The sequence below is a fragment of the Lytechinus pictus genome, chromosome 10 (assembly GCF_037042905.1).
Source record: "Lytechinus pictus isolate F3 Inbred chromosome 10, Lp3.0, whole genome shotgun sequence".
NCBI lineage: Eukaryota > Metazoa > Echinodermata > Echinoidea > Temnopleuroida > Toxopneustidae > Lytechinus > Lytechinus pictus.
The window spans coordinates 7,463,218-7,487,251 of NC_087254.1; the positions used below are offsets into that span (position 1 = coordinate 7,463,218).

Genomic DNA, 24,034 nt, shown 5'->3' on the forward strand with positions numbered 1-24,034 from the left:
CTGTGTGCACCTGAATTGGCAGCCTAGCTTAGCCAGGGTAATAATAATAGCAGGGCCCGCTGGGAGAACAGTTTTCGTAACTGAAGTGGCTTCCCTGGGTAAACATATCATTATTATTATTATGATTTATAGAATAAACCACTTGATCCAGAGGGAAAGTAAATCAATCACCTGCCATGATTTCAATAGCGTGTAACAATTTTTCAGTGGAAATCACTGACAAATCGTTAAATAAAATGCTTCCCCGAATAAATCACTAGTCTAAGAGGGAAACTAAGACTGTTGTCAAATTGGATATTCAGAAATTAGAATGGATTTAAAGATTGTGGTCATATGGCACTGTAACAAGAGGTGTTTGGATGTATCATGCATTAGGTAAATTTAGAATATCATTATTCAAATCACCATCTTGCCCCGTATAAAATTACGCTTGTGCCAATCTTGCTCATAAGCAAATATCTTAAAGCAGTCCTGCAGTTGTCTGCATGACTAATATCATTTCATAGTTTTGTTGATATTATCACCATTGTTATCATGTCAAAGTAATGAATTATATGTGAGTAAATTCACAATTTCCCATTCATCTAATTATTTTACTCTCTTCAAAGCACAATATGATTCAAGCAGAATATAAATGGATTTGATGCTCAGGGAGGATGTAACCCTTCATATTGGTCATTGTTATTTTTTTGTTTCAAGACAAGCTTTGATATTCTTTTTACGTTAGAAGTGTAGAATGACCACCGAATATATTTGTTTCAAGTCAAGCTTTAAAGTTCTCTTTGCCTTAGAACATTAGAGTAACATCTGACTATATTTGTTACCCTTTCTGATTGATGTAGATCTGGGAGTGTCTCTGCAATGAATGCGAACCAGTCACCGTGGCCCCAGAGTGCTGCCAACATCTAATGGCCATCATATGATGAGCTGAGAACCTCAAATATACATGAACTATACTATATGAGATATTTAGTAATTGATATATGATACACATTTAAGAATACTGTCATTTTACTCAGACACTTGTTCCAGTGCAATAATAGTTTGTATGTCTGTGTATCAGTTTTGGGATATATAATCTTAAGTGTCTCTGATTTCAGCAGCATCTTTCTTCTTGGGAAAAAATGATTATGTCACAGATAATTGCTGTTTGATGCTGTTCATGTTTTCATGTTTTCATGTTTTCATGTTTTCATATTATATAATAATTAATATTTGAACATACTTATAATACTCACACTTATAATACTCACACTTCCTTGTTACAATTTGGTTATTGTTTGTACTTCTCTAAGTCGGGGTAATGTAATCTTACTTATGATTTACACAGTGTGCTTATTTTAGGGAAATGGTCATGGGATAAACTTGATAATCGTTTACATAATCCTATCAGTGTACTTTCCTAGTACAATCTTCTTTACAAAATGAATATGTGGAGATAATGTTTTTAGAATGAAGAAATGTAATCACTCTCGATTAGATTTGAGCTGGAAAATTTGCTTAACATAGGCCTTCAAGCCAAATCAATTATGACATTTTGTACCTATTCATGTTAGAGGCCAGAGATTATCTATTCTATTGGATCACACATTTTTTTTTAGATTACGGTATGTTATTTTTTCTAAAAATAATAGGCCTATATCTGAAAGAGAAAAGCAATTTTCAAAATGGTTACCAGAATTCTCTGTGTAGTTGGCAAAAATTGATTAATTTATAGTTTATTTGCTTTCCAAAATATTGACCAATGTTCTCATTGGGTTGTTTGAAGCTCTAAAAATGCTTTACAATGCGTCATTCACTTTAAACACCATTTCCGATGCACTTTTTATTCAGATTAGTTTACCCAGCATTACTACATTGAATATCTTAATCCTTAAAATGCAGCTCATATATCATGCATTGCTCCCTAGTAGAAAAAATTTAATATAATGAAGAACGTTGAATATAACAATCTAAAATATGATATTTGTCTATCATGCATACCTAGTTGTAGTGTTCAAACAATATGTTCCAGTAATCTTTACTGTCAGTAAGAAATTCTTTATTTCTAGAATGTCATGTTTCAATTTTAATATTTCATTGCTAATGAAAAACACAAAAAGTCTTAATTTCATTAGATTATGACATTTAGCGGCTAGACTTGGGCATACATACATAATTTAGTATTTCATTATCTCTCTCATATAGTTGATATTTTGTATCCATAATATATCATCATTCAATTCATTTTCAAAAAGACATGACATAATATAAAGATAAGTTGTAGATTTATGTCCGTCGTCCAACCTATAAATCTACATGAACATATCTCCATGCTAAAATTTGAGTTGTATACCATGAGGTATATTTTTTTTTATTTACAGGCATTATCTTGAAATAATCTTTTAGATGCATACATTTAGAAAATTACATTTACTGGAAGAGCAGGCACTCTTTGAACATATTCATTGTAACTACAGAGCGCCAACAAATCATATTAAGCTATATCTGAGGGAATAATGACAACTATTTTTATGATATTTTCTATGAATCTAGATTCATATTTTGCACCCTTCGTACTGATCATTATTGTATAGACAAAATTAAAGACTTATAGCCATTTATTAGCTTCCCTGGAATAAAATTATTGGGAAAAATTTACTACGATTGTTGAATGTGATTGTACCAATGTGAAAAATTGCAACATTAGCGTGACAAGTGTTAAGATAAAGTATCTGTCAATGTTAGAGAATGTATATCAAGATAAAGGACCATCTGCTGAAAATGTCAAATATATGTATTTTTTAGTTTATATTCTTATAATTGTTCTATTTATTATCATGTGTATGATATCGAATTAGAGTTGATTTAAAAGTATGTTATAAAAGTTAAAGCTTACATTACTGAATATATTGGGGATATTGTATGGGTTATATACTACTTTATTAAAATAAAAAGGCATGCCAAAATCAACCTTTATTGCTTTTTTTTTAGTTGGAATCAAAGTAAGAGCAAGTTTGGTTGAGAATTTGATGCATGTGAGAGAAATAAAGATTTCTAGGTGATTTTTTCAATTATACTGCTCTCACTTTTCATCGCTCTCTCATTCACTCTCTCCCTCTCTCTTTCTCCTAACCATCCTTTCATCCCTCTTAATTTACTTTACAATCCTGGTTATATGTAAAAACATGCAAACCTTAAAGGGGCACTCCAGGCAGAAAATTCTAATTTTGAAAAATAGAATCAAATCAGACGAATAAAACACTTTTTTTTTTTTTCATGGGACAAGGAATAACAAGAGTATGACATTTCAATGGTTTGCATTATTTTTATGAAACTTCTATGCATGTCCTCATGAATATGAAATGAGCAAGTATGTCATATCCTCCCTCGTTATTTTATATTTCATTATAGGAATTCATATTTATTCATCTTTTATCTCCTCCAAGAATGTAAAAATGGGATTGACTTCTGATTTAGTGTCTAAAATACTCATTGCAGTAACTTGTTTCATTACAAGGAAAACATGCTTTACAAATAATGATTTCATGTAAAAATGTAAATATGCAATATGATAAAAAAAGAAGAAGGAAAGTGGTGATTTGAAAACACCAGCCCACCTATTGCATATCTATGACCTCAAGCATATCACCGTTTTTATTTACAAAATACTGCCTAACTTCAAAAAAATTCAAAAACTTCAGTGGGTATTTTTTAATCAGATTTTGATTAAATTTTCAGTGTTTCGATTGTTAAATTTTACTCACTTTATTAAAGGTCAAGTCCACCTCAGAAAAATGTTGATTTGAATCAACAGAGAAAAATCAGAGAAAATTTTCGCTTATTTTTCACAAAGTAGTTATATGCACAATTTAGTCACATGCAAATGAGAGAATCGATGATGTCCCTCACTATTTATTTTGTTTTTTATTGTTTGAATAATACAATATTTCCATTTTTACAGATTTGACAATATGGACCAACTTGACTGAACCATATCATGTTAATGTAATTCCACATTTCCACCCCAACAAAATGTTAATTTGAATTTTAAAAAATCCCACAAGAATAACACTGAAAATTTCATCAAATCGCCTGTAACATAAGAAAGTTATTTCATCATAAAGTTTTGCCTATTTTCACAAAACAGTTATATGTACATCTTGGTCGGTATGCAAATGAGGAAACTGATGTCGTCATCCACTCACAATTTCTTTGGTATTTTATTATATGAAATATGAAATCTTCTAATTTTCTCCTCATTGTCTAGTGAAAAACGATTAATTCCTCCCTGAACATGTGGAATCGGCATAGTTTAATACTATATGGTTCAGTCAAGTTGGTCCTTTAATTATTGTCAAATCTGTAAAAAATGAAATATTGTATAATTTGAACAATAAAAACAAAAGAAATCGTGAGTGAGGGACATCATCGACTCTCTGATTTGCATGTCACTGACCTGTGCATATCACTGTTTCTGAAAAATAAGCAAAACTCTAAAATGTCATAACTTTCTTATTTTACAACCTATTTCGATAAAATTTTCTGCGTTATGCTAGTTTGATTTTTCTCTATTCAAATCAACATTTTTCTGTGGTGGACTTGAACTTTAAATAAATGATTTTCAGCTTGGGGTAACCCATTTCCTTTTTTTGGTTTTGGTTTTGTTACCATGGTTACATTTTGCCATTCATTATTTGACCGCCACGACATTCACAAGATATTGAAAAAATTATCGTATGAAGACAATTTTCAATCCTTTAGATATCAGTTTGTTGGAATTTCCAATTATATTTTCAAAATATTGAAGCAACATCTATCATAACATTACTGTGAGAGAGATGTGAAGGTTGAAGGGATGTTTGGTCTGCGTTTCCAAACATCCGAGTTTGAGCTTGTTTCAATTTTCAGCTTTTCCAGAGGAACCTACCAAAATCGGATTTCTTTTTTAGAAAAAGCGATAGAGAAGGCTTTAATTATATTTTTCAAATTTATTAAACAATATAGACTTTTATATTTGTGTGCTTGTTGGATTTCAGGACAAGAAAATGATTTATAGAATGTTCCATTTTGAAGACTAGGATTTCATGAAGAGCATCGGTAATTCACTGATCAAATGATGCAAGCGCGAAGTGCGAGCTGATTATTTCATATTCAGGCCTGAAAACAGTGCATTCTTATTGGTTTACTAACTATTTTGTACTTATGTCGCGCAGCTTACTATGCGAGCGCGAAGTGCGAGCTGTTTATATATATATATATGTATATATATATATATATATAAATATATAATGTATCCCTGAAGAAGACGTGGGTTTACGTCGAAAATTTGGACTTGGAAATAAACTTTGTTGGAACTATAACAATGCATTACCCCTTTGCCTCTTTTATCTCATCTGTGACCAACACGCGGAATGTAATATCGTCATATATATATATATATATATATATATATATAATGAGATGAGGCAAGGCCAACTCAACAGATGACGCAGGACACCATTATTTGCTTTAGCTTTCGTCTTTTAATTGAGACTTCGTCAGAAGCGTCTGTAATTACAGACTATTGTGATAGTTTAGTATGACCGTATCCTATCTCGTTCTTTCCTATCTCGTTATTTCCTAAATAACGAGATAGGATACGGTCATACTAAACTATCACAATAGTCTGTAATTACAGACGCTTCTGACGAAGTCTCAATTAAAAGACGAAAGCTAAAGCAAATAATGGTGTCCTGCGTCATCTGTTGAGTTGGCCTTGCCTCATCTCATTATGTTTAATATTCACAACTCAACAGCGATTGGTAGAAGTAAACTTATCATCACACACTATATATATATATATATATATATATATATAAATGTGTGAAGTTATACATGTACAACAGCTTTGGCAACTCTTTTTTTATTTTTAAATATTGTAAAGAAATGGATGAAGAGAACAATGGTAGGCGTAGCTTAAATCAAGGTTCCCCAGAGCTATCTGGGGTATCCAAAGGGTAGATAGCTCTGGGGAACCTTGATTTAAGCTACGCCTACCATTGTTCTCTTCATCCATTTCTTTACAATATATATATATACATGTATATATATATTTATGTGGGTCTATTCAAAATGAAACGTTTTAAGCACTGCCTGACTTGTAGGAATGTGATCAAGTGGATACATGCGTGAATGATAATAATGCAAGTGTGAATCGCGAGCTGAAACTTTTTCAGATTAGGACCTTAAAACAGGAAAATTCTAAGCATTTTTTAAGCATTTTAATAAAAAAATAATAGGTATCTCGCTCATCAAATATTGCGAGCACGAAGCGCGAGCTAGAATTTCATTATCGGAACTGAAAAGGGACAACTTGAGGACTGTTTGTAGGAATTAATGAAGAAAGTAGTATCTCACTAATCAAATAATTCTTTAAAAAGGTTTTTAAAAGTCCTGATACACTGTAGACCTAAATATTGATGTTTGAAGGACTGTTTTTAAGAATTCATGAAGACCATACGTAAACAAAGGCGAGTACGAAGCGCGAGCTGAAGCTTTTTTGTATTCAGACCTATAAAGGGGAGTTTATAAGCACTTATAGCAGTGATCCTGAAAAAAAGATGCGTATGCACTTAATAAACTAACGAAAATTCGCAGCGTGTAGAAATATTTGTTACTTGAAACGGAATGTTTAAATATGAGTTAACGTTTTAAGCGCCATTCAATACTCTTGGACGGTGATTATCATGTATCTTATTATTCAATTAACCAATTCGTGCGTCGGGAGGAGTGAACGCATGCCCTCAGCAAATTTTTTTTCATCAAATTCTGAAAAAATATGCTATTTCCTGCTTAATTTCCACTAAGATTCCCCCTCTTTCTTTCCCTTTCCCCCGGTTTTTTTTTTGCCAGCCGATTCGGGGGGGGGGGGGGGGGGTGCGTGCCACCCGTAGTTATACGCCACTGGATATGGTCTATTGCAGACATGTATGTTCTTACTGTTTATGATACAATTTTGAAAATATAATCCTGGACATTTTTCTTTTGAATACTTCATATTCATTAAGGTGGTAATTTTTATTGATTTTATAGTGTGCTTGTGTGTCTGTGTATGATAAAGTGAACCTTAATGAGTAAAGTTGTGAAGAAGTGAAGAGAGAGAGAGAGAGAGAGAGGATATCATGTGATAAAGGTACCATGATTTTATTTTACTCGCCATAATATCAACAATCGATATGAGCAGGTGACCATTATTTTATCATTGTGAGCATTGCTTTTATTTGAATCGAGCTCAATAGCTGGTGAGTTGTTCGCTGCATAGGCAAATTATTGACTAAGGCTCCTTTACAATAGAAGATGCAAATGCCTTTTCATGGCGTCCACCGGAGCATAGCGAGCACTCTCATGAGAACAATACGGGCGACGTAAGGAAGGCTGAGTGGATGTACACACACCCAAGCGGGTTTCGCGAAAACTGATGATCAATAAGTGACCTCAGAATTCCGCGTTGGTTTGAAGAGCTACCGGACGAGTCGCGGGGAAAGCTACCTACATAATCGCGGCGCCACCACCAAACCTGCCACACGTATTGCAAAATTAGTTACAAAACGGACAGAGGTGGTTATATTTTTGCCTTTTGATCTCTTAGCATCAAGGATTGGTTGATAATTAATGTTATATGGAATATCAATAAGACGGAAAGGTGAGACGAATATGGATTCGTACTTGTTCACCCTTCTCGGCCTTTCTCTCGTCTTAATTTCAGGAGTTGCTGCTTTGAATGGTAAGAATCTTTACTTTTCTTGCATGTTTATTTTATTAATGTTAAACTTGAAAATGCTGTTCTTTGAAATATTATTACTAAAATTTGCTGTAGTTGTGAAATACTATTATATGGATTATGCATGTAAATATATGCATGCAGGCCAACCCCAGATTGACAACATTTCCTTGAGGGGCCATAAGATACTGTATAAATCTGGAAGAGAAATATACATTCTAAGCATGTGCAAGGTATGTTGTGAAATTACACATGAGTTTCAATCTTCATTTGTTATTTCATCTTTATTCCATGTTCATTTTCTGGTTGTATGAAATCTTGGAGTCAATAAATTAGCATTGAAGATCATTGTTAGGTATGCATAACTTCATGTATAAGGAAAGACTTGTTATTAATTGGGAACGTTTATAATGCATTAAACGTAAATTAAGCCCAAGAAATTTGTACAAGTGGCAACTAAACCAGAACCACTCACACTAGTACGAGGTGCACCACAACTAATAAGTTACCATGGGTGTTACACTTTCTAGCCTTATAATTGATACAATTTATTACAAACTAACCATGTCCATCAAATATAATTACAAAACAAAAAAGCTTCTATAATATACATTTACTACCGCTTTAATACTCTATACTTCATAAAAATTATAAAGTATAATACCAAATAGGCGTATTCACACTTTTGTGCATCATCTTCTGTATACTTTATAACGTAAAGAAGTAAGCAAAGATTTTATATACATGTATATTTTTATGCCCATTTGTAATATTAATAACCTGATAATACTATTAAGTCACTCTTAATAGACTTTGTATAGAAGCACTTTAAAGCATGCAGTTTGTATAACTCATTCGGCAGACTTTATCGTTCTGTATTTATTAAGGCAACGAGTTATGAAATTATGGAAGTAATATATGAATTTGCTTTAATATTCTGCTGACTTGTATCAATTTAATGATCCCAAACCATATACTTAAATAGTATTCCCTCTTTGCCGAAAATGTTGACCAACTACCATTGGAGTTGGTATTTATATTCTAAAAAGGGAAGTGCTAGCTAGTTTAGCACTTACAGAGCTTGTATACATGTATAGTGACTGCACTTTGGAGTGCTGATTTTCTACTTCAAATTTGAATTACGAAATCAGCACTCTGAAGTGCAGTCATTATACATGTACAAGCTCCTTAAGCACTAAATTGGCACTTCATGATTAGAGTGTATCATCCCACTTTTTTTGGGATGAGGAATAATAATAAGATCAAGATGAAGCATTCAGTGTCACGGATACGAAATTTGTTTGGAAGATACAATGTTAAAAAGAAATAAATGCTCTGGTTCTTCCACTACCATACTTTCCTCCCATACTGTACATATGATGTTAATGCGTAAGCCATATTAATTATTATCTGCACATAGTTTTATTCACGTATCAATATGAAGACATTTTGACATTTCTCTGTCTAAAAACAAAATTATATATACTCATGTGATGTATTTATTGTTATTGATCACATCGGTAATAATCAACATATTGAACAACATGTTGGCCGCCATTGGCGTGATTGGGGCCATGCGACACTATATACATATTTTATCAAATACATGTATAATAACATAACAGGCATAAACATGAATACAATTGGAACAATCGTAAAGCAAATGAGGTAAGTAAACGAAAAAGATGGATATAAATAATTTGAATTAATTTAAAAGCAGATATTTTGAATCCCCTAAATCATTAAATCTCCTTCTGCTATAATCTTCAAAGAGCTCTGCATCCTGTCTCGAAGATGAAGTTTAGTCATCTTTCTTATATCTCTCTTTTCCTTTTCCTACTGGGTTTCTTTATTTTTTTTTTCTCTCTCTTTCTCTCTCCCCTTCTTTCTTTCCCCCTTTCTTTCTATCTTTTTTATTTTATTTTATTTTTTTCTTTCTTTCTTTCTTTCTTTCTTTCTTTCTTTCTTTCTTTCTTTCTTTCTTTCTTTCTTTCTTTCTTTCTTTCTTTCTTTCTTTCTTTCTTTCTTTCTTTCTCTTCATTTCCTTTCTATATTTCACTCTCTCCCTCTTTCGCCCCCCCCCTCAAGCAAGAATTCGACCACACCCGTTCACCAGCAACACCTTATTTTCATTGAACCACGAATCAAGGATACAAAGGGAAAGTGTTTCTCAAAACTAATCTAGATGTCGGTCACGTGATATCGATTCATTGATTATTCCCCACTCAGTGTAAACCCTTGATCATGTTGCTGATATTGAGTTTTCATCTGCCACCGCCTTATACGTTACCAAAGCATTTGACATGAGATCTTTGATATATAACGGAATTATATGCCAGACATATCGTGGAAATTGTGTACAAATTGCCCTAGCTTATAACGGATTTAGGTTCCCCTTCAATAGGTTTCGAAATTAAATCCCTTTCAGAATGCTAATATTGAATGCGACGTTACGTAAGATAATTATTGTCCAAAGACATGGGGGAAAATAATCTTGAATCAAAACATCGCATTTGAATATCACAACTGCTACATGTATATACAGGTTGCCACTTCATAGCTTTGGTATGATATGCATGGAGATCTCAATGGGATATGGAATAAAAAACAAGAAAACTTTAAGCACATATATATATACATACATATATATGTATATATATATATATATATATATAAATATATAATTATTGTTATATACAATTTATACATGTAACTGTGACGCATGTATACGATGCGCTTATAAAATACAAAAAAAAGCAGAAAAGGAATCATGAGAAACAAAAGTCCTAAACATTTATTCTCTCTGAGATACATAAATACACTCACAATTACGTCAATAATGCGATTGTTTTTATATACATTCCCTTTCACTATTTATTATTCTATCATTATAAAAATTCTTTTTGTAGCATTTGTCAAAATTGTTGCTTTTCATCAAATTCTGCTTTAGTGTGCCAAAATGCCTGTAACAAAATTCTATATCATTTAGTCGTTGTTGACGCACAACAACTTTATGAAGCAATTTGAAATTATACAAGCATTATGATGGCTGACGTACCATTAGAAAACAAAACTAGAATACATGTATATCAGTCACTTGAATAACTGGATCACACGCCTGTCTCGTGTGTTATTTGACCGTTATGACAAGTAGCAGGTTTGAAGGACACATCATACCACCACCAGCAGACCAGAAGAACTTCAATATTTATCTACCCTTGCAAGGCGATTTCGAACAATGGAGCAATATTTTCCTTCTTATTTTGAACGAATTTACGTTATCAAAGATATTACTCATAGAAATACATATATATGTTTTGCTTTCATTTGGCAATATCCGTTATATCTCTCTATATATGTAACTCCAAACCGTTCTTTCCCTGTGCCCGGTAAGTTCTCAGGATAACGATTATGATAAATGTACATAAAAGTACTACATGGGTAAACTCAATGGAACACATTGGCTGCACAGGGATTGCGCAGATGATGTGTGAGCATACGCACATTAATCAATTTTAGGTGTAGTATCATTTGTCTATGACCACGCATGACGTGCCACATCTAGCAACAAAGCAATAAATATTACAAAATTTAATATTTATTGGCATTACTCTATCCAGTATGATGTACATGTAAACTCTTACATGCAGCAAAATATAATCAGAACCATTTACTTGGTGTGAATGTACATCTACCATCACAAGACTAATACTCAAGTAAATGCTACACTTGTAGAAAGGAAATATCATCTAAAATGATATTTGAAAAAATGAAAGTGAATAATTTTATATCATGACAAGTACACAATCGTTTACACAAAGGTCGACTTTTTGCTGATATGTATTAAAGTAACGATTGAAATTCAACCTTCATCTGCGTTGATCTCATAGCATTCCTATAAATTTCTTTATTTAATTTCGGTATAACACATTAAACGAAAATTTGCAAAATGTACATGGTTATGGTTAATTTTCATACAAAAATGCATGATGTTGGGGCTAATCCCGTTGACAATGCATCAACCATCGCTCCCTGTCTGTTTACAAGGCAAATCGATTGAGATAATTAAAAGCGTTAAGCATTACCATGACAACTATGGCCGCGCACCATAATCATCTATATTGCTTGAGCAAGTGCATTCTAGTAGTCGCTTCGTACAGGGAACGTGTGATATATTCATTTTTTGTGCTATAAACCCTGTTGAATATTAATTCCCATGCATGTCTACTGTATGTAGACCTCCAACAAATGTGCAATAGAGTAATGGAATAAACGGTATCAACAATACTACATGTATCAATTTCCTTTTCAAACATATAATTCTATTATGATATCGATATCTGTCAAATGATGATTATGTGCGTGTCGATTTATGGAAAAATGAATAAGTTGATTAATCATCAAAAGAGCTATTTCTGATGCATAATTTGTAGTTTTTTAAATCATATTTTTACGCAAATCAAGTTAAAATAATGTGCATTGTAGATTTAGAGATATGGACTATATCGGATAAAAATTGGCGAACGTAGTGGTGTATATATGACTTGATCATGATGATTGTATTAGAAAGGTCTGAATACACACATCTACTCGTAATGAGAATGACAAATGACTTTCTACTCCACATACCAGTCTAATGATCAGCGCATCGTTTCATTTTGAATAATGAAACACTGGCGTATTTTCCTTTATTTCATTATTCAGATGATAACTGCATTTCTATTGGTTTCTATGTCATGTCCAATTATTCACGTATAGGGGTGGGGCCAGGGATAGAGCGGTAATAGAATTGCCATTGGATAGGCCCTACCGTGGCATTTCATATTCTCTAAATCAGAATTCATATGGAGATTTTATATTCAGATGATACTTTCACGCTTCATGTTATGTACTGAATGTATTGAAATTGTAATCGTTTTTTGTTCTTTTTTGTCGTCAATTTCAAGGTACATATGCATGTATATAAAAGCAGAGTACATGTAAATTCAAACACTGTGGTCTTGTTTTATAAACATATATTTATAATTTTGTTTTAACGTTGTTCATTATTTTTTCCGTTGCTATTATTAATTCATCTACCAATATGTTTTGATTATTGTAAACAGGTTCAGTTTTGGTCATTTGAACTCTGGAAATAGAAATTCATGATTTTTAAACAGGATAGATGGAATTAAAAAATAAATTATGAAAAAAATTCTTAATAGTGCATTTCCTTCCTGAATATTTTTTAAATAAAACCATGCAATGAATTGTCTGCACAAAAACGTCTGTCATGCATTGGAATATAACTCTTTCCATTTAACCCGCACAGATTGTTTATGACGTCATAACCTTTTTTCTTTCATATTTTTAAAATTTTTACCATCCCTAGAGTGTGACAGTGGACCTTGTCAGAACGGAGCAGTATGCCGAGACGGGTTGGAAGGCTCATACACGTGTGAATGTGCACAGAATTTTCATGGCACCAATTGTGAACAACCATTGCGTAAGTAATTCAGTGGGAAAGTTCCTTTAAAGGGGTGCTCCGTGCTAAAAATGATCCACTGAACAAATGCTGATAAGAAAATAATGAATTTTATAGTTTAGCCAAAATATTTGAGAGTATGCGGTTTATGCACGTTGCCATGAATATTCATTATATGGACTGATGATGTCTGTTACGTTTCTACATGAAATCATAACTATTTCATATTTTCATACATGTGCGTTTGATGTATCTCCCTTATGATGATGATGATAATAATAATAATAATAATGATAATAATATGCATCAAGCATTCACGGAATTCCTTTCTTGCCAAGGGACGCGAGTGCTGCGGTGGGATTTGAACCCCGGACCTTGTGGTTCAAAGTCCAAAGACTTATCCACTGAGCCACAACACCTCTACAAGTAACATATAAGTTGCAGCAATTCAATTAGTTTTCAATCCATTTTTTTGAGATAAACGTTGAATAAACATAATTTCATATAACAAATACACGACAGCAAGTGGAGATATGACATTATCAATTATTCACGAACGCATGCATGTTTCACCGAAATAATGCAAATCTTAAATATATTATGATCCGATTCTGTCCGATTTTGATCAGATTTTCAGTGTTTTGTTTGTCTGATTTTTAAAAAATCTGTTGAAATCATTTTATTTTCATCTTGGAGTACCCCTTTAAGTCAAATACGAACAAGCAAACCTGTATAACACACATTCAATGAGGGACTACACAGTATTGGTCTATTTTATTGACAAATAATTTATTACTCATTTACTCTATACAGTTTTAATGTAAATGTAGGTCTTTGATTCGATAATGGATTTTAGTTAATGTATTGAAAAAGTAGTAGTGTTATTAACGATGGTGATTGAGACAGTAGTTTGCACTTTAATGGGGGTGTTCAAGAAATCCACATATCCATTGAAAGTCACCCTGTTCACTGCAAATGTGCAGTTCATTGATGGTCTGCTTTTTCATTTACAAGTGTAAAATGATTGGCTTTTGATAAAATGGGTATCTAAAATTTGCAACTGATTACAAATAGGTTTTTTAACACCCCTAAGAAAGCTCTATTCGATATTTGGGTAAAAGAGATAATACATTGATTAACACCAACAAGCAGTGTTGTGTCAGTTTCACCAAATAATGATAAAAGAACCTTTCCAAGAACACACAACATTTTCAATATTACATCCATGTTCTATTTGAACCCAATATCATTAGCAGTGGTTTAGGGTGTGGCATGTCTACAGTAGTAAGGACTGATATATTTTGCCTCATGAATTCAACGAATGAAACAAGGCCTTCATGTATACATGTCAGTTTATAATAGGTGGAAGTGGTACACTAGCCTATTGGATTCACAGTCTTTAGAATGCCAGTCTATAACTTAGAACGACATCTAGATCCAATTTGGTCATATTTTATCTATCAATATGAAACCGTGATGAACACGTACGTTTTTGTGCTATTCCCTAAAAAGGAGATTGTTTATATCAACCCTCTTCTCTTTCTTATCTTATACATGTTATAGTTCAGGAGTGCGGGACCAACATCTACGACCAGGTAGGCACTTTCCAGAGCCCGAATTATCCTTCGAATTACGGACAACGACAGGAATGCTTCTACCTTATCCGGAGCCACGGAGCGCATATCATGAACTTCACAATCGAAGACTTCAGCACCGAGCTCAACAAAGACCTGCTTGAATACGGCTTTGGGGACACCGTTGATATCAACAACCCAGAAGGGGTCTACCAGGGTACCCTTGATACGTTACCAGTGGTCATCTCTGTCCCTGGATCATCGGCCTGGTTTCTCTTCTCATCGGATCGTAACGTCCAGATGAAAGGATTTAGCATTTCCGTCAGCGCAGGTAACAATTAGTAGAAATATTTTTTAATAGCTACCATTTGCTTAATCACTTTATTGACCATTTGGGCAACCATTGATCAAAATAAGATATACTCCTCCTGGGGCCCGTTTCATAAATGACTTGCAACTGTTGTACCTTTGCCATAATGGCAACTACCACGGTAACAGGGCTCAGCAGCCAATCAGAATCAAGGTTACCATTATGGCAAAGCTACAACAGTTGCAATTCCTTTATGAAACGGGCCCCTGGTGAGCATTTCGCGAAGGGACTTATCGGAAGTTTTATCCGACAAACTCCGTTTTATCCCATAGTTTCTACTTCAACAATGCTTCTCATCTAATTAAAATTAAGGAAAGTTGTCAGAGCTGACAACTTGACCGACGAAATATGTCGATAAAACACTCCGCTGAACGTTCTTCAATGTACAGTACATGTAGTTCTATTTGTGAATTGTCTCGGAAATACTCTTTGAAAGTTCCATCAACAGAACTGTATTTTTTCCGCATGTGAAGTCTTTAAAAAGGTTTCTTTCGTTTTCAAACAAAGAAAAATAGAAATAACACATAAATGAATACGATATACGAACAAAACATTAACAATCAATTGTGTCACAATGGTGGGTATATTGATCGGTGAGTTTGATTTGTGGGAAGAATATAATAGCACGAAACATATTAACTCTTCTCACTGACATCATCAACATTCCACAATACCTTACTCTTTCAGATGGTGATGATTGCCTGAGTGCTCCGTGTATCAACGGAGGAACGTGTGTGGATGCCATACGAAGCTATTCTTGTAACTGTGCCCCTGGGTTTACTGGATTCAACTGCGAGACAGGTTTGTCAAGAAATCATTATATGTCATTTCTTCTCACTTAACCCTACCTTAACTGGGCTATTTCAGACCAACAAATACGGCTGGGGGCAGTGGCGTACCTAGGATTTTCCACAGGGGGGGGGGGGGCAAAATCGGCCGCCAAAAAAATTGACAAGCAAAAAAAAAAAAAAAAAAAAAAAAAAGGTCTTCAATAAAAAATAAAGGTTATTGTTCCAGAAAAAAAATTGACAAGCAAAAAAAAAAAAAAAAAAAAAAAAAAGGTCTTCAAGCTCGTCAGGGGGGGGGGGCAACTTCAAGCTCGTCAGGGGGGCATAAAAGGTCTTTCAAGTTCGTCAGGGGGGGCAGTGATATGTATTTTGTATGGGTTGTGGCTCGTCAGGGGGGGGGGGCAGAGTGCCCCCTGCCCCCCCCCCCCGTAGGTACGCTAGTGGGTCAGATCTCGGCCGTTGATTGCGCGATCGCCCCGAAAATTTGCACGCGCGTAGAGCCATATGTAAACTACAAGACAGTATAGCAACACTTAAAAAAAAACTAATATACAAATATACAATGACACTCGAGGATCTGGCTAAAACTATTCGCATCGAAGGAACATCATATAGTACTATTCTCCCGAGGGCCATCGGCCCGAGGGAGAATAGTACTATGTGATGTTCCTGAGTGCAAATAGTTTTAGCCAGTTCCGAGAATGGGTCATTGTATATTTGTTTTATATCCCTTCCACTCATATATATTCTTCATACGATATTCTTCGTTGATACCCGACTTTTACAGCAAAACGATTTTTAATAAGTCGATGGTGGAACAATCGTTGAGAAGTTGAGAAAACAATAAGCCTTGCCGTATTGATCGTCTATTCAGCGAGCGCACCTGGTTAGTGCAGCTCGCCGAAAGTTCCCCGTGGCATGCAGTAGAGAGTACCGTTGGGCTGAGCAGCGCTCTGCTCGCATCGCGCCGCACAGCTCGCGAATCGAGTAGGGGGCGGGGTCAAAAAACGTGTAGTTCACTTTTTCCCTAGGGAAAAAAATGGACTATGCGTGACGTCAGCAAGGAAAATGAACTATTTCATGGCAAACATTTTCGTAGTAAAACTATTCTTTTTCTCCTTGTGTACACTCTCAATACAACAATCTTAAGTAAGGTATATAATTGCTTATATTTTTATTGATTAATTATGCAAATAAGCGTATACAATTTGCCATAATTTTTTATGTATGTTTTTGTCTTTAACTCACTTTACATAGCATAAAATAAATCCATCTAAACCAACAAAAGTAAAAATAATCATACATTTATGATTTTTGGTTGAAAAACACAATTTGCATTGATCTCTTTGTACACGTAATCACGTTTTTCAGCAATTTCGGGACCGACATGCGACAAAATATTGCGTAATTTTGGAACCGCGTATCCGGGCATCGCAAATTTGGTCTCAAAACATGCGCAAGACTTGTAAGTAATAAGTCAGCGAGCGGCGCGGTCAAAAAATTTTGCACGGCGGAGTAGCGGCGAAATTTGTTGAGGGTTAATCAAAGGTTAATCAAGATCATGCCCCTCAACAGAATTATTATCTTTAGGCGCCATGACTAGAGAGGGAGACGTTACGGTGAAAATGGGAAAAATTGTGAGGGCTCCTTGCTAAAGTCCAATGACGTAAACAGAAACTTGAGGGGGCTTTTTAACATCTTTGTTCTAAGTTCGTTTCGACTTTCGCTGCGTTATGTATTCATGTCTGTATTACAATGTGTATAATTTAGGTATTGCTATTTAGTCCATACTACTTCATTTAAATATTCTTCGTATCATTGTAACCGCAAAAATAATTATGTCACTTCTTTGTACAATTCTTTTTATCGGAATTGCAAAGAACTAAACTGAATTGAAATGGAAAAAAAATGCGGGAGCAATGTCGTACTTGTCCGTACTGGTTTTCACGACATTATCCAGACAAAGCGGCGTTTGTTCTTCGAATACAACGCTTGATACGGATCCCGATTATGTTGCAAGAAATATTTGCCATGAATACCCATGCTAGATTTAGTCTTATCTGGGGTGGACTTATCGATTTGACCTTTTTTGTATGTACCACATGGTTCCGCTGACGGGATTAAACCCCAATACTCCAATAGCATCATCTGTTGGGTGTTTCAGTTACCATAGAAACACATAGCCAATCAAATCAAGGAAAGTTGTCAGATCCGGGGAGCATTTCATGAAAAGAAAAACATGGTGATGAAACGCTCCCTTTGATTAGTGGAGAAGCTCATATACAACAAAAATATTTTTAACACCCTTACCAGGCGATGATCTGAATTGGCCCTTTGGGATATCACCTTTCTATGTTTCACTCAATGAATTTAGTGAAGTAATTCTGCAATTTATCTTTGTATTTTCTCCTGAAGATATCAACGAATGTGCAAGCAACCCATGTCTGAACGGTGGTACCTGTGTAGATGGCGTCAACAGCTATTTGTGCAACTGTGCTTCAGGTTGGACCGGGCCGACTTGCCTGATCAGTAAGATATATATTTTTAAAATTTTCTTAATATCATTATAAAACGAACATATAGGACAATATAACTTAAATGAGATTAATGTTAGACACAATGCGTAGATTTTCTTTCACGGGGAGTCGAGAATAAACAATTTAGTTACCTCTGATGTTTCTATGGCGCAGAGTTAATCAATGTAGATGCTTCACGGTAAACTGTGGATTCTATTTTGTCAGAAGATGACAAAAACATTTTTGTAGAAACTTCGACTTTGGGAGGTAATTTCCGGGACCACACTCATGCTCACAAAAAGGAATATATGGCGTACCGTGAACTTCCCACACTGATAGATTAATAATGCATTTATTTCAGAGTAATATTGATGTATAAGCACAGTCTCAACTCTCATGAATTGATTGATTGAATAATTTACAGTTGTATTATGTACTCATTAATTTATTCATTGATTGATTTATGGATTGTATGATTTCAAGTCCATTCACTCGTATTTTTACCAGTATGTCAGAGTTGGGCTAGTACAAACTGCCTCTCAGGCTTACCTTGAATTTAATTAGGATAAATCAATTATTCAAGATTTCATGGTTGTAGCATTAATCCACTTTCCACCCTTTTAGATGTTGACGAATGTGCCAGTAATCCATGTCAAAATGGCATCTGTACCGACGGGATCAACCGTTATGACTGTACCTGTGATTCTGGATGGGCTGGTACGAACTGTGATATTGGTAAGTACAAGTACTGATTGACAAGTTCAATGGAAATTTATTTATTCGGTCATTTGTAAAGGTACTGTGGCCCAGTGGATGAGTCTCCGGACTTTGAACTACAAGGTCTGGGGTTCGAATTCCACCTCGGCACTCGCGTCCTTTGGCAAGACGTTTAGCTATATAATTTGCCACTCTCTACCCAATGGGAACCCGGTAGGAAGGAGTTCCTAGAATGCTCGAGTACCTTATCAGGATAGCCGTGCTAAGGCCGGGATAATAGTATGCAGCGCATAGAAATGTTGTACTAAGCGCATACATGTTGCTTTTTATTATTATCCTTATTATTGTTATTCAGCATATAAAATGAATATCACCGTTGAGTACCTGGGAAGCAAAGAGCGAATCAATCGATATTTGGAGTACCGTCAACCACAATACTGCCCAACTTTGGCAAAAGGAAACAAGTGACACATCAGTCAAATTTGAGTTATTCTTGTTTCTGAAACACCCTTTGTATGTTGCACTTTCAGGCAAAGTTTGGGGAAGAAATGATTGTTCTGTGGAAAGATATCGACGAAAATATGCTGTTAAATTGCATCGACGCCTATGTACATGACGAACACACATTGCTCCTTTACAACAAATGATATTTTTTTAACTTGCTTCCTTTTGCAAAAGTACAGCAGAATAGATACCATTTGCAACTTCCGCATGATTCATGATTGTTCAAATCATATTCGACTGAATATATTTAATCAAAATGTTAGATATTTCTCTTAGCTTTAGTCTTAAAAAACAAATACATATCATACCGAGGGCGGGGCGGGGGAAGGGGGGGGGGGGGAGTAGACTCCAAACAATGAGCAGCCACACCGCACAGCATGAGCGCATTTAGTCTCCTTCTTTAGACTGCATTATGCATTGCGAAAACCAAGGGTATGTTCCTCCGGACAATCTTACCTCAGCGACATTGCTCATAAGGGAATCGCGATTCCAAGGTGTACGCCTAATCATTTTCTAACCGTTCTATGAACACTTGCCTCCATGAACAGGATTGTACCGTGTTTTATCCAACTCGTCTGACTCGTATAACTCGTCTAGCTCGTCTAACTCGTCTGGTATGTCATCATAATGCAAAATTTTATTCAAGATACAGGTGCAGGATTCCTACATACATGGGGATGTTATATGAAATAACATTTTATCATATGAAATACGCCTTTCCCTTATCCAAATATGTTACTTTCCGTATCCCAGATATGTTGTTTTCCTTCTTCCAAATATGTTACTTTCCTTATCCCAGATATGTTTTCCTTATTCCAAATATGTTATTTTCCTTATCCCAAATATGTTATTTTCCTCTGTGATCGTGTTGACCTAGTGGTATTTTCCAATTATTTTATAATTACCAACGAATCCCTTGTATTACTTTTATGAAGGTTTTATATTTTCCATCACCTGGTTTCCCAAATAGAAGGGAATAGAGTGGTATATCTTATATTTCCTATTCTTGGTTTATGGTTATTACTCATTTGTTTTATTCAGAGTCAATCCCTATTCCTCTGATCTGGTTCAGTATGGATATTTATTAGTGGAAGATAAATTGCTAAATCAAATTTCTGTATATCTCCTATATCTTGAAGGGAGAGCAATACTTGACGGTTCTGTGGTTTTTCTATTGAAAGATTCGGGATTCGATTTTTCTTCTTCCCCTTTTTATTATGCCGGTGATTAATACAAACCCTTTTGGGATTAAGCAAAATTACACGCCCGAGGTACCTTTAGAACAGTTCTAACAGGTTGTAGCCGAGGGCGTTTGGACTGTTTCAAAGGTAAAGAGTGTGTGCAAGTAGTCTAATGCGGGAGCAAAATGATGTGTATTATTTGTTTTATAAGGTAGTGAATTGGATCCTTATGAACCGATAGACATATAACGACTCATTATGAACCATCCTCATTTCAAAGCCGTGGCCGGTCAATAGATAGATAGATAGATAAATAGATAAATGAAAATCAATACATCATCGCGGCTAAGGCCAAATTGCGATGTATTTGCGAGGTAATTATGACACAAAAATGTTCAAGCAATAACACAGATAATTACAAAATGACAATTGAACTAGTCATTACTACTAGTCACTTGCAAATTTTCTTTTTTGGCTAAAATTAATAATCATGTGATCAATTGACCCAATAATTTGTAATTCAATCATTTGAATTTCAATTAAATTGAATTGAATTGAATTTGTATAGGATCCATTTCACTATTTCATAAATTCGTATGTATTAGGACACGGGCTGTTTTTCTACTTATCTTACCAATTTAAAATGGTGAAGGATAAAACTAATTATTACAATCGTTTTGTAAATATTTGACGCCAGAATAACGCTGAAATTTGTGGACTTTCTCGGAAATAAGATTTTTTTAACATTTCCTTATTTTCAGCTGGTAAGAAATTAATGTGATGATGTAAGATTTGTCTAAAAAATCAATTTAAATGCAAAGACATGCACCCGTGTAAGAGCGATCTGCATCCAATGGCGCCATGAGTATCTCATAGAAAATGATAACTTGTAGCTAGATGGAAAAGTTGAAGGAATGAAAGAGAAGTTTTCATTATTTTCATGGAGATTCTGACTAATGATCATTTTCTCACGTCCCTTCACAAATACAATATCCTTTCTTTGTGAGTTCTCTTTTTCCTTTTCCAACATATCTGTAAATCTCCTTCCGAATATCAATAAGACAATAACTTTCTATTTACTTAATATTACCTTTTTATTTTACCATTCTTTTCGTCGAAAACCAACTGATCCATGTTTTATTAGATAAACCGTGTTATGGATTTGAATGCATTGTCGAACTTTCACTAGTATGCATACCGAATCATTGATGTCGTGTTATCACCATTCAAACGGAAAGTGGTAGCGTTGCCTCATTCGTAAAATGACATTTGATTGGAATTATAGTGATTTTCGTGCTATCGTCTCGTATTGAAAGGTACCTTTGTAAATCAGAAGTATCGTATTGTACAAGTGGAAAGTCAGAGCGATAATCGTCTTGGTGTTAGTATTTACGTGCTAGCCACCTTGTACAGCCAACTGTTTAGTAAGGAACAATGAATAAAACAACGACACAGTGACGGTAATGATCACACTCACGAAGATCAATAATTGATGTATTTGTGTGGGCATCTGCTGATTTATTTCAGATATCGACGAGTGTGCCAGTAGTCCCTGCTTTAATGGAGGAACTTGTATCGATGGAGTGGATGGTTTCAACTGTACATGTGCGTCAGGATGGGAAGGAAATATCTGTCAAATCAGTAAGAATTGCTCAGATTTCTAAATATGCTTTTACTGTATTATAATCATTCTTTCATAAGAATCTTGTTAAACACTCAATTAGATTGTATTGTGTAATTTCCACCAAATTTTGTAAATTGTATCCAGACTGTATTTTGTTACCATGCTTAAAATAATAGTTCATCCACACCCCTTGCTGACCCTTTTACATAGTATTTGCAGCTACAAATCAGAATTATTTGTTTTTGAAATCCTACCCTTCTTGCTTGCTATTCATTTATTGATTTATCTAATATCTTTATAATGCAATCATTCTGTATCAATTAATATCCACATGATATTTTTTTATTCACATCTTTGTTAATGAGCAGTTATGTTTGATATTTGTAAACAGTACTAAATGTGTGGGGGTGATATGCTTCCGAGCAACAGCTAAAATGCGTTTGACACTCCTGACCAGCATGTACGTGTAGAACTGCTCCATTCTGTTCTGTTTGTTTATGCCATGTAAAATCCATTTATGTTTGTATCATGTGTCCTATTGTTCGGTCAAATAAACAAGCAAATAAAAAAAAGTTTTATTGGATGATCTATCCCTTAAGTCGCTGACCTGTTTATTCCTAATATTCTTTTATAGATTCGGATGAATGTACTAGCCTTCCTTGTCAGAATGGAGGATCCTGTATTGATCAGATAAATGCGTACATCTGCGCATGCTCCCCGGGCTGGACTGGCGATAATTGTGAAATAAGTGAGTTTAGAATTGAGCAATGTCATCTCACTATTATTTTTAGAGATGGTATTATCCAGGCAACGAATCCATGCATATCATTCTTATCATCCCATACTGATAAACATTTCCTACTCATTTTCACCATCTCCTTTCTTATCATCCTATCATGCAATTATCATTGGGCCTATAGCAGTCAGGGATACATCTAGTACCATATCTTTCACGTTAAATAGTATCTTGCACCATTTGGGATAAAAGACTCTAATAAAAAATGTATACAATAAGTCATCTCACTTAGGTAACCTTTCATAATTATAACTGCAGATTTGTATCAATTCGCTTTCGACCATTTTAATCATTGGTATTATTATCATCACCTGTGCATTGCATTTGACCCGATTTACCAGGCCTGAATGTAAAAACGGACTAACAATGTAGCCTGTGTTCGAATCGGCTTTAACAAAGTAAATTTGTTCGAATGCCATTAGTGCGTATACTATGGTTGGTTTCGTTGTATTTTGACAAACATGTGAAATGTGATACCTATGTAAAGACGTTGAAATGGAAAATGACCAATAGTTTTTTTTTCATTCCTTGAATGACGAAAAGTCAGGTCGTTCAAAGACTACATCAATCGTACAATTGCAAAATATTTTTGACGTCACACTGGTTTCATTCAGACTTTTGAAAGAGACCTCTATGAAACTTATTATTGATGCTTAGTATCTTGCATTGTGAGAAACATTTGAAAACATTCCTTATCATTTCGAATTTTAATCAAAATTCTGATTTGAATTTCCTCAAACAAAACGGAATATACAGTAA

The 24,034-nt window shown here is 34.5% G+C and overlaps 2 protein-coding genes across 3 annotated transcripts in view; both read left to right on the plus strand.

Moving 5' to 3' along the window:
- LOC129269684 (uncharacterized) overlaps nucleotides 1–2,944 on the plus strand; it is a 134,466-nt gene extending 131,522 nt beyond the window's left edge. Inside the window, exon 103 of the mRNA XM_064105224.1 lies at nucleotides 843–2,944. Within this exon, the coding sequence (XP_063961294.1) occupies nucleotides 843–909 (67 nt within the window). The 3' untranslated portion in view covers nucleotides 910–2,944. The remainder of the gene's footprint in view (nucleotides 1–842) is intronic.
- Nucleotides 2,945–7,348: 4,404 nt separating this feature from the next.
- LOC129269685 (neurogenic locus notch homolog protein 1-like) overlaps nucleotides 7,349–24,034 on the plus strand; it is a 56,644-nt gene continuing 39,958 nt past the window's right edge. The window contains exons 1-8 of one of the 2 annotated variants that reach the window (XM_064105226.1): nucleotides 7,349–7,744; nucleotides 13,113–13,226; nucleotides 14,769–15,110; nucleotides 15,837–15,950; nucleotides 18,353–18,466; nucleotides 19,078–19,188; nucleotides 22,383–22,496; nucleotides 23,114–23,227. In XM_064105226.1, coding sequence (XP_063961296.1) covers nucleotides 7,633–7,744; nucleotides 13,113–13,226; nucleotides 14,769–15,110; nucleotides 15,837–15,950; nucleotides 18,353–18,466; nucleotides 19,078–19,188; nucleotides 22,383–22,496; nucleotides 23,114–23,227 — 1,135 coding nt within the window. In that variant the 5' untranslated portion in view covers nucleotides 7,349–7,632. The remainder of the gene's footprint in view (nucleotides 7,745–13,112; nucleotides 13,227–14,768; nucleotides 15,111–15,836; nucleotides 15,951–18,352; nucleotides 18,467–19,077; nucleotides 19,189–22,382; nucleotides 22,497–23,113; nucleotides 23,228–24,034) is intronic. The other variant, XM_064105225.1, reaches the window with a different exon arrangement.